At 35.8% G+C, this 15141-nt stretch overlaps 1 protein-coding gene across 1 annotated transcript; it reads left to right on the top strand.

Annotated features, from left to right (window-relative positions):
• The first annotated feature begins 804 nt into the window (after window positions 1–804).
• LOC111796060 (serine/threonine-protein phosphatase BSL1-like) lies at window positions 805–14620 on the top strand. Its single transcript, XM_023678749.1, has 22 exons — window positions 805–1153; window positions 1395–1455; window positions 1557–1635; window positions 1741–1820; window positions 1894–1988; window positions 2695–2794; window positions 2891–2960; window positions 6009–6110; window positions 6248–6329; window positions 6424–6583; window positions 7148–7363; window positions 7468–7660; window positions 7742–7909; window positions 8024–8262; window positions 9496–9569; window positions 9663–9673; window positions 9755–9853; window positions 9927–10126; window positions 10198–10273; window positions 13431–13530; window positions 13931–14070; window positions 14154–14620. Exons 1-22 carry the CDS (start codon window positions 949–951, stop codon window positions 14235–14237), a joined length of 2634 nt encoding a protein of 877 aa, XP_023534517.1. The 5' UTR covers window positions 805–948; the 3' UTR covers window positions 14238–14620.
• Window positions 14621–15141: the final 521 nt, after the last annotated feature.

Below are 15141 nucleotides of genomic sequence, written 5' to 3'. Positions count from 1 at the left end.
GTGTGGAGCGATTGGCATTGAATGGGTTGGGTGCTCCCAGTCGAATGTGAGTGGATGTGTATGTGAGTGGATGTGTATGCGAGTGGTCTAGATATCCTTATTATTTTAATTTAAAGGAGAAAAAAAAAAAAAATTTATGTAATTTTATCATCTTCAACCCCTCGAAAAGTATTTTGATTTTGAGCTGGTTGGTTTCCCAGATTCCTTTGTATACACCCCCAGGTAGACATGGTTTGTGGTCTCAAACAACCCAACCTAGGTCACCATGGGTGGCTGTCTGTAGCAGTCCTGAAACATATGTATCAATTTTTGGTGCCAATTCCACATTGCAAATACGTCAAATTGGATTGAGCGATGCGGTGGCATGGTTCTGCTCCCCAATAGGGATCCTATTGTGTAGTAAAAATAAAAGGCAGAAAGAATGGATTTATTTTTACATAGTTCAAGGTTAGAAATAAGAAGGGCCACAGTAAAGATCCTAAATATTGTCATAGCCGATGGGAGTTTTGAATTTGAGCCTATCCAATTTATATATTTTTAAACATCTCATTCGATACTTCTTCCTTTTCTTCTCAATTTATTGTTATCATAAGACATGTATGAAGTATGTGAATAAAATAATATGAGAGTTGTAATGAAAAAGAGGGAAGGGATCCTACGCGTATTTCCGTTGATTACATGACGAAACCATTGGACGTTAGTTGACAAAACATGTCTTGCCAAATCCAAGTTTGGAAGTCAAACACCTCAAGCCCCCCAAGGACCCTCCTTCACTCAGGCTTGGGCCCCACCACTACTGTTTTTTTTCTCTCCCAAAAAAATCACCTCTGGTTTAATTCTATTGGGTTCGACCTTTCCATACCTCTCTGCAGATTAGGAACTTTCGATCATCTGTACTTCAGTTTTGTTTGTTAGATCTCAAGATTTTCTTTGGGCGGCCTGGTAATAATGGGTTCAAAGCCATGGCTGTACCCGGCGCCATCTTATCGGCCACTTGAGACATATTGGGACACCGACGATGACGCTCCTGGGCCTCGATGCAGTCACACCCTCACTGCCGTTGCTGCCACTAAATCCTTCGGCCCCCGTCTCATTCTCTTTGGTGGCGCCACTGCCATCGAGGGTGGAGCCTCCTCTGCTGCTCCTGGAATTAGTAAATTGCCCTTCAACCTTCTCTGCAATTGTTATTATTATTATTATCATTATTATTACTATTATTATTTTTATTTCTGTTCCGAATGTTAGTGCTGAAGTTTATAGAATATCTCCTGATTTCAACCTATTTGAATAAGAAATCTGTTCGAATGTAATTCGTGAGCTAACAGCGCTATAGGCTCCACTTCCGAACTCTTCAATTGGTTAATTTTTTTGATAATTTTGTTGCAATCATGAAGGATTGGCGGGTGTGACCAATTCGGTGCACTCCTATGACGTTCTAACTAGGAAATGGACCAGGTATTACTTTATACACACACACACACACACACCTCAGTTCTTCTACCTGTGAAGTTAGCTTGGATATGCTTACTATTATTGCTTGGATGTTTGAATATTAGAATCAGACCCACTGGTGAGCCGCCATCACCAAGGGCTGCACATGCTGCAGCCGCAGTTGGTACCATGGTTGTTTTCCAGGTGATTGAATAAGAAAAGTTGGCAAAAATTGAAAATTTGGGAGGCTTTCTTGTATGGTTTCTCAAGCTGATACTTGTTTTAACGAGTTTATATCTTTTTGGTTAGGGTGGCATTGGTCCGGCTGGGCATTCCACAGATGATATCTATGTGCTTGATTTAACAAATGATAAATTCAAGTGGCACAGGTAAAAGTAGCTCAGTACCTCTATACTTAAGATGTAGGGAAATCATTGAACTTATATAAAAATGGGAATATAGGGTGATGGTACAAGGACAGGGACCTGGACCTCGCTATGGCCATGTAATGGACTTGGTTGCTCAAAGATATCTGGTTACTGTGAGTGGCAATGACGGTGGGTGCTAATGAACAGTTGATTATATGCTCATTGTTTTATTCTTTTATTGGACTCTGCGGCTAGTTTACTGCTTGGTTTGAAATACCTGGAATTAATTTAATTTCAAGAAAGAGGAAATCGCGATCTATCTACATTTTTATAAAAACCAACTTTTGTTGGACTACAAAAGAGTCATGTGTGTAACAAAAAGACACAAAACTGTTTAATGTACTATATATTCTGGGATAAAAAACAAAGAATGATGTACTAAAGAAAAATAAAAAGAGAAAGAAAAAGAAGAAGAAATAACCTAAAGGATGAGGATTCCTTAGCCTACAAAGAAGGAGATAGGTCTTGCGATGTGGGAGGAGGTTTGATCCATAGCTAGATTTAATACCTTCTGCTAGGCATCAGTGTCTAAAGAGTTTTGTAATTATTCTTTGTTTCTCATTCTAAACTGTTGGTGCCCTTCCTTTTAGGTTGGCTTCGCTATTGTTTTTGTTTTAGCTGTTTTGGCTGTTTCTGTTGTGTTTTTTTTATGGTTTCTTTTTCTTTTTTAAGGAATTCAAATATGACCATCGTATGTCCTTTCATACTACACAAAAAAGAAAATAGAGTCTTGCCATAATATATTGTGTTCTTAGCTTTAAAACTGATGCAAATTTGTGCTAATTGGACATATAAAGATTACATAAGACTTTTTACCTTTTATGTTCCTTATCAGGAAAAAGAGTTCTCTCTGATGCTTGGGCTCTAGATACTGCCCAGAAACCATATGCCTGGCAGAGGTTGAACCCGGAAGGTGATAGGCCATCTGCTCGGATGTGAGTGTGCTATTTGTCTCACCTAAGAATAAAACTTCTAGTGTTCTCTATCTCTACACGTTGTGGAAAGTTACAACGATGTATGTTTCTTTGTAGGTATGCAACAGCTAGTGCGCGATCAGATGGTATGTTTCTGCTTTGTGGGGGAAGAGACTCTTCAGGCACAGTATGACAAACCTTTTTCTAGTAGATATAATCTAACATTGTTAGTCATTCTAAAAAAGAATCCTTTGCTTATGTTGATCAACTTTTTACATAGGCATATTGTATTTGATGCCATCTAGTTTGTGGAAAATTGTGGACTTTATTATATCTTTTTATTCAACAAGTGTTATGTGTATATGTTTTCTTATCTCTTTAATTTTGTTTTCAAACTATAAGACATTTTCTAAAAGCCTATAATTATTACCGAAGGATGTTTTTTTCATCTTCTTGCTCGTCAGTATGCATAATACATTTTCTTTTTATTTCATTTTTTTAAAATGAAGTTTCTTTCAATAAGGGTCATTATTGTTAGGATTGAGTAAATAAAATATATCGTCAACCAATTTTATCCTCACTGTCGGACATCAAATGGCCTCACATCCCAATATCTGGGTGCATTGCCTTTGTTCATTTTCACAACAACCAAAGTGGTAAAGTTGATCCAAGAGCAATAAAATGTGTCTTTTTAGGATATTATTCGACCACAAAAGGGAACAAACGTTGTAATCCCATATCTAGAAAGTCTTACACTTCAGTTGATGTAACTTTGACTGAACATAAACCATTCTTCTCTAAGGACTCTCTTCATATGGAGAACATAGAGATTGAAGAGAGTCCTTGGGAAACTATTTAACCTTTAGATACACTAAATAACCATCACACAGAACCAGTTATTGAGTCCACACTTGCTATCGATGAGCCATTTCCTACTACTATAGAGGTACCAACTGAACCTTATGTTCCACCATCATTACCAGATCCGCTATTCTCTTAGGTATATGCTAGAAGGAAAGACATTTCAAAACCAATATAAGTCCAAACATTTGACTCTACTCACAATGAAGATGCAACAGAGGTACCGATAGATGATAGACCCATAGCTCTCTGAAAACCTATTGGAGAATGCACAAAATGACCCTTATACTCCTATCAAACTATATCTCTCTTGAAAGGCTATCCTCATTACACAAAAGTTTCATTATAAGTCTAAATTCAATAGTTATACCTAACACAATTTATGAAGCTTTATTCAAAAGGGAATGACAGGATGCTATGACAGAAGGAATATATGCTCTAGAAAAGAATAACACGTGGGAAGTTATAGCTAAAAGAAAAAAATATAGCTGGGTGTAGATGCCTTTTCACAGTAAAGTACAAAACTGATGGAACGTTGGAAACGTATAAGGCAAGGTTGGTAGCTAGGGGATATACTCAAACTTATGAGATAGATTACCAAGAAACATTTGTCATGGTTGCAAAGATGAATACCGTAAGAATATTGTTATTTTTAGCTGCTAACTTAAAGTGGCAGCTCACATAGTATGATGTGAAGAATGCATTTCTTTATGGCGATCTAGGTGAGAAAATCTACATGAACATTCCTCCAAGATTTGAAAGCACAAAAGGTAAAGTATGCAAATTGAGAAAAGCCTTGTATGGACTAAAACAATCAGAGAGCATGGTTTGGAAAATTCACAAAGGTAATGAAAGACTTTGGGTATAAGAAAAGTAAAGGAGATCACACTGTCTTTATCAAGCACTCAGAAACAAGGGGAGTTACAGTGCTTCTAGTGTATGTGGATGACATCATAGTCACAGATAATGAAGAAGAAAAGAGTGAACTCATAAGGAGATTGATGAAAGAATTTGAGATCAAGGAACTTGGGAGGCTAAAGTTTTTTCTAGGTATTGAACTAGTGTACTCAGCTCAGGGCATTTTCATATCACAACAAAAGTATGTAATGGATTTATTAGTGGAAACAAGGAAAAGCGGATGTAAACCTGCACCAACGCCAATGGATCCCCATCAAAAAATTGGGTGGACAGACAAATATACCAGAGGCTAGTGGGTAAGCTAATATATCTAGCTCACTTTCGACCAAACATAGCATAAGTGTAATTGGACAATTCATGCATGATCTATGGGAGCCTCACCTTCATACAACATATAGAGTGTTAAATTATCTGAAGGGAACTCCAAGAAAAGGAATTTTGTTCAAAAGGAACAATTCCCTTGTATATGGAAACTTACAGTGATGCTGATTATGTTGGATTGATAGTAGATAAAAAATCTACTATAGGTATTGCACTTTTTTTTGGAGGTAATTTAGTAACATGGAGGAGTAAGAAGCAAAACGTGTTGGCTAGATCATCTGTTGTATCAGAATCTTGAGCTATTATACAAGAGCTATGTGAATTTTTATGGTTGAAGATAATTCTTGATGACTTACAAATTAAGGGAGAAGGTACAATAAAATTGTACTGCGACAACAAATCAACCATCAATATTGCACATAATCCTATCCAGCATCATAGGACAGAACATATTGAAATTGATCGACATTTATCAAGGAAAAACTAGAGGAGGGAATAGTATGCATGAGTTATGTGCCATCTCAACTTTAATTAGCAGATATACTAACAAAAGGGCTTCATAACTCAACGTTTCATGAGTTCGTATCCAAGCGGGGAATGGATGCAGATTGAAGGGGAGTGTTGAAAAAAAAAAAGCTTGGTCTAAGGAATATTTATATAATCCCATTAAATAAGAGAAATAGTTAATCTTATCTATACTGTTACGTAGTAACTAAAGATTTATTTAGATTTATCCTATTTTGTTATTAGAGATTTATTTAGATTTATCTTATCTGGTTACTTAGTATCTAAGATTTATTTTATCATTTGTATATTATAAAAGGCAAATGTACCAATCTTAAAAGAATAAGAAAAACAAGCAAGCTAATTTTAGACGTGCAACAATATACTTTAGTGACTTGGGGTCTATCAGGAGGGTGGCTGGATGACAAGAGGAAGGAGAGGAAGCACCAATAGTTTGTGGTATGTTTGATATTACTAAGATAAGGGAGAAATGTCCTTGAGAATGAAACGGAACCACATGCTTTGTTTGCCTTTTGTGCTCTGCCTTTGCTCTTTTGACTTCTATAACTGAACAATAGTTCCTTACTGGGACTTCTCCGCCCAATTATATTGTGTTTTTGTTTCTTTTCAGCCGTTGGCAGATGCATATGGGTTGTTGATGCATAGAAATGGCCAGTGGGAGTGGACCCTTGCACCTGGGGTATCTCCGTCGCCTAGATATCAACATGCTGCAGTAAGTGACTGACTACTTCTAAAGGGGGGCTGACTACTTCTAGGGGGGTTGGGGGGAGTCATTTGCTAGTTTTCATTTCCTTGGTGTCCGAACCATGTGGCCATCTGATTTTTGCAATTTGGCTTGCGTATTATTAGGTTTTTGTTGGTGCACGACTGCATGTTACAGGAGGTACTCTTAGGGGTGGACGTGCAATAGAAGGAGAAGCAAATATTGCAGGTATTCTTTGTTGTTATAGGGTGATAACATTACTTTGTATCTACATTATACATCTATTTATGCAGTGTTCATTTGTTTTCTTTGCATTTAATAGTATTGGACACTGCTGCTGGAGTTTGGTTGGATAGAAATGGGCTGGTAACTTCATCACGTGCGAACAAAAGTCACCCTGATTATGATTCCTCTTTGGAGCTTATGCGTCGCTGTCGGCATGCAGCTGCATCTGTTGNTCCCTCCCCAGCTGGAGACATAACGTGAGTATAGCCAAATTTATATTTCAAAAATTAAATGTTGTGCATGGTGGAGTAAGTTATATTAAATGAGATATATTTATAAATCTTATACCATTAAATAATTTATTAATAAAACAATAATATATCTTAAATTTTAATTTAATTTTCATTCATAATAAGTATACTATAAATAGTATGCATTAAATTTTAGGTTTTTGAATTGGTGTCGCTATCAATACTAAATTAATAATTATTCTCAAATGAATGATTTTAATAAAATTAATTAATACTAATAATTAGCACTGAATAATTAGTTATACTTCAAAAATTAAATACTACAGAAAAGANTTAAAGAGTTGTAATACGAGTTTCATAGTTACGTAGGAGAAAGCAACAATGTTACTTCAGTGGTCACACACACACACACACACACAGCACTATTGCCCCTGTAAGTTGTTTGATGATTTTCTGTGCAATCCTGTGTTTCAGATGTTAGGTATTTGCAACAATGAGTTACTTTTATCTGGATGTTATGTTTGATCTATATTTGAAGTCATTAGTAAATTTGTTGTACCACGTTTGACGTTGTCATAAGAAATGTTGTTTTGCAGATACGCTGCTAGATGATTTTTTGGTTGCAGAAAATTCATCTTTTCAGTCTGAAATCAATTCTCCTGTGTTAACATCAGAGAGAGAATCTCTTATAACAAGTCCGAAAGTCAATCAATCTAATATAAGTTCATCTGCGACATTACCATATTCAGATGGTGGACTGGAGAATCCTTCAGCCGGTGGCATGAGGTATTATTGTGAAGATATTTCTTGCGCTTGTCCTTAGGGTGTTCATAATGATTGCATTTGTTCCAGCTTGGTAAAAATATTTTATGCAAGTATATCTTTTTCAGCATGGATAAAAGTTCCTTGGAGAAATTGAGGGAGGCTTCTGCTGCTGAAGCCGAGGCTGCTAGTGCTGTCTGGCATGCGGTTCAGTCTGCTTCTGCTGAAGACACACCTGTTTCAGATGACAACTCACGAGCTACCGATACAACTTCAGATGCTAGTGACTATGAAGCTGATGTCCGGTTGCATCCAAGAGCAGTGTGTTCCCTTTTAAATCACTAACATTCTATGACTTTCTCTTACATTCTTGTTATAAAGTAGTCTATTTTCCCGCTCCAGGTTGTAGTAGCTAAAGAGGCTATAGGTAATCTTGGTGGGATGGTGAGACAATTGTCTTTGGATCAATTTGAAAACGAGAGTAGAAGAATGATTCCATCAAACAACGACTTGTCATATCCTACCAGGAAGTTCACCAGGCAGAAATCTCCTCAGGGCTTACACAAGAAGGTAGTTTCTGCATATGTTACCTAAATGATTTATTGTTTCATATAAACCATTTTGGAAGTTTTTGCTCTCGTTTTCATATCTGCAGTTTGTTATTTTTTCTCGACTCCATTGCAGGTCATTTCAATTTTACTTAGACCTCGGAATTGGAAAGCCCCTGCTAATAGGAGGTTTTTCCTAGATTCCTATGAAGTGGGTGAGCTTTGTTATGCTGCTGAACAGATCTTTATGCATGAGCCGACAGTTCTACAGCTTAAAGCTCCAGTTAAAGTATTTGGCGATCTTCATGGACAGTTTGGTGATTTGATGAGGCTTTTTGATGAGTATGGATTTCCCTCCCCAGCTGGAGACATAACGTGAGTATAGCCAAATTTATATTTCAAAAATTAAATGTTGTGCATGGTGGAGTAAGTTATATTAAATGAGATATATTTATAAATCTTATACCATTAAATAATTTATTAATAAAACAATAATATATCTTAAATTTTAATTTAATTTTCATTCATAATAAGTATACTATAAATAGTATGCATTAAATTTTAGGTTTTTGAATTGGTGTCGCTATCAATACTAAATTAATAATTATTCTCAAATGAATGATTTTAATAAAATTAATTAATACTAATAATTAGCACTGAATAATTAGTTATACTTCAAAAATTAAATACTACAGAAAAGAAGTGGAGTAAATGATAATAAATATAAAATAAAAAAGTAAAGGAAATGAAAAGAAAAGAAAAAAAGAAAGAATAAAAAATAGAAAAGAAAATCCATGAGTTTGGAAGGTTTCTGAACCTCCAAAATGATATTGGGAAAACTTTTAATAGGCATCCTACTTCAAAAACTTGAAACGAACCAGGGTTTTGAAAATCTGTAGCCATTTTCCCCTCTTTTTCGATTCCAAAAACTTGAAACAAACGCCCTTTTAAAGGGCTTGGGAGGAACAAAGCACTGGTGCCTGATGGTGTCATCATGGAATTCTTCATCAAATTCTGGGATCATTTGGAAGCAGAATTTCTGTTAATTTGTGTCTCAAGGAAAGCTTTATTTGCTTAATTCAAAAGAAGGATATGACTTACTTTATGAGAGTTTTTCGTCCAATTAGTTTTACATCTTCAACCTATAAAATTCTTGCTTAAGTGCTTGTGGTTGTTGCTTGACATTGAGCATGCGACAGTTTAACCTGGGATTCTCTTCATCTTACATTTAGTTTAAATTTTGGGTACTCATAAATTATTGGTGGTGGTCTCATTATAATTATGATTTTGCATTCACATAAATGTAGATCAGGCTGTTTCGGCTGGTTGGTGCCTTTTATATGAAAGTTCGCCTCGTTTCTTGTTAAATTTGTTTTTCTTTTAACTAATTTCAGAGGTTAATGTTTTTGATAAAGCTTTCCTCTTGTTGAAGTACAAATTCTTCTGTTAATATAATCTGTCATATATGCTACATGAACCTAACAGATCTGTTATAATTACAGCCCTAAATGGTTTTCACTTGTCAGCCATTGTCATGATTCTCTTCACGAATTAATTATCTGAAGAATAAGTGAGATTCTTTTTGTTTTCTTTTAAACAATGTTTCAGGTACATTGATTACTTGTTTTTGGGAGATTATGTTGACCGAGGACAGCACAGCTTGGAGACTATAACTTTACTTCTTNTGAGCCGACAGTTCTACAGCTTAAAGCTCCAGTTAAAGTATTTGGCGATCTTCATGGACAGTTTGGTGATTTGATGAGGCTTTTTGATGNTTGCTCTCAAGGAAAGATTTTATTTTAAAATTTGTTAATGATCTCTTATGTCACTCGTGTAACAGTATATTGGCTTGGTTACAATTTTGCAGATTGAATACCCTGATAATGTTCACTTAATACGTGGAAACCATGAGGCTGCGGATATAAATGCACTATTTGGTTTTCGTCTTGAATGCATAGAGAGAATGGTAGTAATGGATATGTATTACAACATTAATATTACTTGAAGTTAATTAGAGCCAGTAACGTAGGTGTATGTAGGGAGAGAGTGATGGAATTTGGGCGTGGACGCGCTTCAATCAACTCTTCAACTACCTTCCACTTGCTGCGTTGATCGAAAAGAAAATTATTTGCATGCACGGAGGCATAGGGCGATCAATACACACGGTTGAGCAAATAGAGAAGCTTGAACGACCCATTACAATGGATGCAGGATCTATTATTTTGATGGATCTCCTCTGGTATATTTAAATTCTTTCTGACTTTTGTTTGTTATTTCATCTGGATTGTGGATTATTATGTTTGTTTGCAGGTCTGATCCAACGGAAAATGATAGTGTTGAAGGTCTAAGACCAAATGCTAGGGGGCCCGGTCTTGTCACCTTTGGGGTATGCTAGTTACTAGTTGCTACATATATATTACATAAGATTCAAGTGTTCTTTCCTATTTGAATACTAGTGTTGCAACTACTTCCCTAGATATTAGGTAATAATATAGAAAAAGAGGTCAACTACTTCTCTTATTTAATGGGATTACACACATATCTCCTGACTTAAGGTTGGGAATTACACAAATATCTCCTAACAAGGCAAGGAGTTACACAAATGTTCTTTAAATCAAGGTCATTCCTTCAATATTAGCTTGCTTGTTAGGGTCATTCACCCAAGCCTTAACTAGGTGTTAGTGTTTTGTTATTCCCGTCAATAGAGATGACAACTTCATTGTCACAATGAGTCAATATAGGTTTCTTTTAGAGGAACCTTCAATTCTTTAAATATCTTTGATCCATGCACCCTCTCAAATTTCATGGACTAAAGCTCTAAACTCTGCTTCAATACCACTCCTAGGCCCTACATTTTGTTTTTTACTTCTCCAAGTAACCTAGTTCCCTCCAACAAATAAATAGTAAATAGAGGTAGAACTTCTACCTATCGTACTTCTTGCCTAACTTGCATCACTATAAACTTTTATTTGGAAGTGATGCTTTTTGAACAAAATACCTCTTCCCAGGTGCCCCTTTAGATACCTCAAAATTCTGTAGACAGCTTCAAAATGAATCAGTTCAGGTGCATGCATAAACTCACATACCATGTTTTTGGTACTCTTCTATGTCCTTTGTTACTTTTTTTTTTTTTTTTTTTTTTTTTTTTTTNACATATATTAGGTTTAATAGGAGTTTCTACAACCAAGTAATCCGTAAGTCAAGGACATTAACAATGATACCCTTATTCGATTTTTTGAATTCCATTCCTAGAAAATATTTCAATATTCCCGAGTCCTCGATTTCAAAACTCATTTGCAAGATTTTTCTTGAGATTAGCTGGACCTGGTTCTTCATCGCCTTTGAGAATAATATCATCCATGAACATTCAAAATTGAGATTTTATTATTCTCAATGTGTTTATAAATATAGTATGATTTACTTGAGTCGAAGAAAAACTATATGTACACAAGTTTTTCAGAGCGCACAAGCCAAACACTCTTAAGGCTATTTAAGACCTTGAAGAGGTTTCTTTCATCTGCGAATTTTATAACATCCAAGTTCTTTTTGTAAACCTAGTGACAAGGTCATGAAAACCTCTTCCTCAAGATTGCTATTGAGAAAGGAATTTTTAAAATCATGATGGTAAAATTGCCCATTTAAAGTAGTTGTTTGCCCATTTAGCTACTAGTATGACCTTGTTTCTTTCAACATTGCCATCTGCATTACATTTTATGATAAACACCCACGGCTTCTTATCTTTTGGAAACTCAACTGTTTTCCAAGTCCCACTTTGTTTTAGAACATTTTCATCTCTTCTATAATGGCTAGTTTCCAATTCGGATCTTCTAGATCTTCATGAATATTCCTTGGAACAAACAACTTGGTTATGGAAACATCGAATACCTTTTTTAATACCTTTTTCGGATCTAACTTCGAATACCTTTTTTAATGGTTATGGAAACATCAAGATTAGACACAACTAGCAAAGTATCACTTGATTAGTTGGATCAGTTTGTAGTATTTCTCTTCCAGGTTGAGAAGTTTCTACACCATTGAAGGACTAGTAACATTTGGGCAAATGTTAAAATGTGGTTGTCTTCCAAATTTGGTTTTTCCCCGAAGACAATTTTGGGTAAAATGTGGTTGGTTTTCTTAAAAAGCACCTCCAAGCTCACGAAAAAGAAAAAGTTTTTGTTTGAGGATCGAAACCTTTATAATCCTTTTTATTGAAAGAGTAACACAAGAAAATGCATTTAATAGCTTTATGATCATGTAACCTGCATTTAATAGCACGTGTTTCTTTAAGTAAATGTTTTTTTTTTCTTCCTTTCAGCAATTCCATTTTATTGTGAAGTACCAAGTAGCCTGATGAACAGTTCCTTTATCTTTAAAAAAATTACCAAAAAGCTCATTAGAATAGTCCATTCCATTTTATTATGTTGAATGCAAATTTGGTGAAAATGTTTAGAAGTGGCTCCACCTGTTCTCCATTAAATAAATCGTGTGATTGGTGCACTCGGGTGCTCGCCTATGGCGAGAGACGACATGAGGGGTGTGTTGACTAATTGTGTGGTATGTGAGGCGAGTGTCACGGTTGAGCTTGTCCAACGTATTGCCTGTGACCATGTGTCAGATGTCCCAGTCATACTTGTCTAGGACATGTTGTCCATGGCCGTATGCTCGTTCCAAATTCCTTTTATTTGCTTTCATATTAGTTAGTTAGCTCTATACTACTCTTGTTATGTCAATATAGGGGTGTATACACCCACTATGGTTAATTTAGAACAAAATTTGGAGTGAGTTTAGAAGCTGAGTACGAGACGACAAAAGTTGAAACTCCGTTAGTCGAAAGCATGGAAACCCTCCTCATGGAGGCCCTAAAGTATATATCTGCTCTTCTTGAGAGAGTGGGAGAGATAGAAGAGCCAGTGGAACGCAATGAATGTCGAGGCCTGAGTCAACCACAGAGCAATCAATAACTCTATTGTCGACTCTGAAGCCACCCACAACTTCATAATGGAGATTGAAACGAAATGCTTGAACATTCTTTGGTATTGAGATACAAGAAAGATGGAAGTCGTAAATTCAACGACCCTACTTATCTTAGGAGTTGCAAAGAGAACTCTGATCAAGCTAAGGAATTGGGCTGGACAAATTGACTTTGTGATAGTCAAGATGGACGACTTTGATATCGTGTTAAGGATGAATTTCCTCCCAAAAAATGACCTCTCCCGTCAGGGAGCCCATTAGATATTTACCTAAACTGGAGATGTCGTTGGCGAAATGTATAGTAATAATGGGTCCAACCCCTACATCATCCATAGAGCCTATTTTTGTAATTCTCTGTTTGTTTCTGACTTCTTACATTTTATTTTTTGTTTTTTATAATCGCTCTTGCTTCTGGCGTTTTCTCTATTTTATTTAAAAATGGTTTCTTTTTATGGACAAATTTTTGCATTTGCCAATGGAACAAAAAGACTTAGGCCGTGAACCAGCAGTTTGAATTTAGTTTTTTTTTTTTTTTTTTTTTTTTTTTTTTTTTTTTTTTTTTTTTTTTNAAATTGCAGCTCATAATAAGAGCCCACGAGTGTGTCATGGACGGATTTGAACGGTTTGCTCAGGGACAATTAATCACTCTATTCTCTGCCACTAACTATTGTGGTAAGCAAGAAACTAATAGTTGTGTTTGTTTAGTTTTTTGGGATGGATATTTGGTAGTCATTTGATTTTTGGTTTTTAAAATTAAGTCATAGGAAGTCCAGCAAAGTTAGTTTAAATTGATTTTTTCCGTTCATCCTCACTTCATCCCACTAGTCTAATCTCTGGTACAACCTGTGGTGTATTGTGCCAAATTATAATTCGTTAGTTTAACTAGTAACCAAGGTGTTAAATCAATATTTAAATAATAATATTAATGGCAAAGTGTTATTAGAATCAAAATCAGAAGTTAAAAAAAAAAAAATATAGGTTATAAATTTAATGGACACAATCATCAAAATATACCTTTACCATTATTTCTCTGCATAGCAACGTTACTGGACCTAATGACTCCAATATGTAGGAACTGCAAACAATGCTGGCGCCATATTGGTTATTGGGAGGGGATTGGTCGTGGTCCCAAAGTTGATCCATCCCTTGCCTCCGCCTCTCCAGTCGCCAGAAACATCTCCAGAACGCATCATTGAAGACACTTGGATGCAGGTAGAGCCCTTCGAATTTAAATGTCTGGAATGCCCAAGTACTAGCAAAGATGCCTGAACTTTTCCTTGTGCTGGTTCTTACAGGAACTTAACATTCAGAGACCTCCAACTCCAACCCGTGGCCGCCCACAGCCTGATCTAGATCGTAGCTCTCTTGCTTATATATGAATTTACCTTATTGCCTTGGTTATGGGGTTAAGATTCGGTGTGATTCCCCAGTACCCTCAGCGAGCAACATCTTTCTGCATTTCAACACAACAAAATGATTGCGCCATAGCTTTTTAGTTCATGGAAGACTGATGTGGCACAAACCATAAGACAGTGGTTCATTTTCTCGACATTTGGGTCACGTTTTATAAAATTGTAATATATGTGGTGTTTAGTCTATGGGTGCAACTTAGGTTGTAAGGCTCTGCTTCCAAACATAGATTTTGCAGGGAGTGTTGGTGTTGTAAAATAAACTGTGTATTTAATTTTTCACCTCACAATGTGTTCGAATTATATTCCTGCACGTCCATTATATAATACATTGATGATGCATTTTTTTTTTCCTTATAGCAGCAATCTCCACTCTCCAGAACCATACTAATATCATTTTACTCGAGCACTGATGTCTGTCTTGTAGACAGTTTTAACCTGAGAATCATTAAATAAGTATATTATTATAAATAAAGTGTTTTAACAAATGATAAATTGATATTAACCAGTGTAGTTAATAAAAAAAAAATGATACAAAGGTTAGGTTTTAAATAGACAATAGTGGATATGCTATGATACTAAAATAACAAAACAACTTTTCAGATCGAGTTAACGACCCTGTCTCAAATGGTAAAAAAGTTCTTATGCTAACACTTTTGGAATTTGACTGCAAAATGGCCAAGAAGCGAAAGTGAAAAAAATTCGTATTTTAACGTATTATATGTGTAAGATTCATCAAACTTGAGCGTTCCTTAAGAATTCGTCGAAAAAGATTGAAAGAAACAAAGAATTTTCAGTTAGTGATTTGGGTGGCTCCATGAGGGTCTTGTCGGAAGGTATGAGTTTAGGGTATAGGGTTTAGGGTATAGGGTTT

Source organism: Cucurbita pepo, chromosome LG05 (genome assembly GCF_002806865.2).
Source record: "Cucurbita pepo subsp. pepo cultivar mu-cu-16 chromosome LG05, ASM280686v2, whole genome shotgun sequence".
NCBI lineage: Eukaryota > Viridiplantae > Streptophyta > Magnoliopsida > Cucurbitales > Cucurbitaceae > Cucurbita > Cucurbita pepo.
The sequence above is the reverse complement of the archived record's forward strand: the minus strand, read 5'-3'. Positions and strand labels throughout refer to the sequence as shown.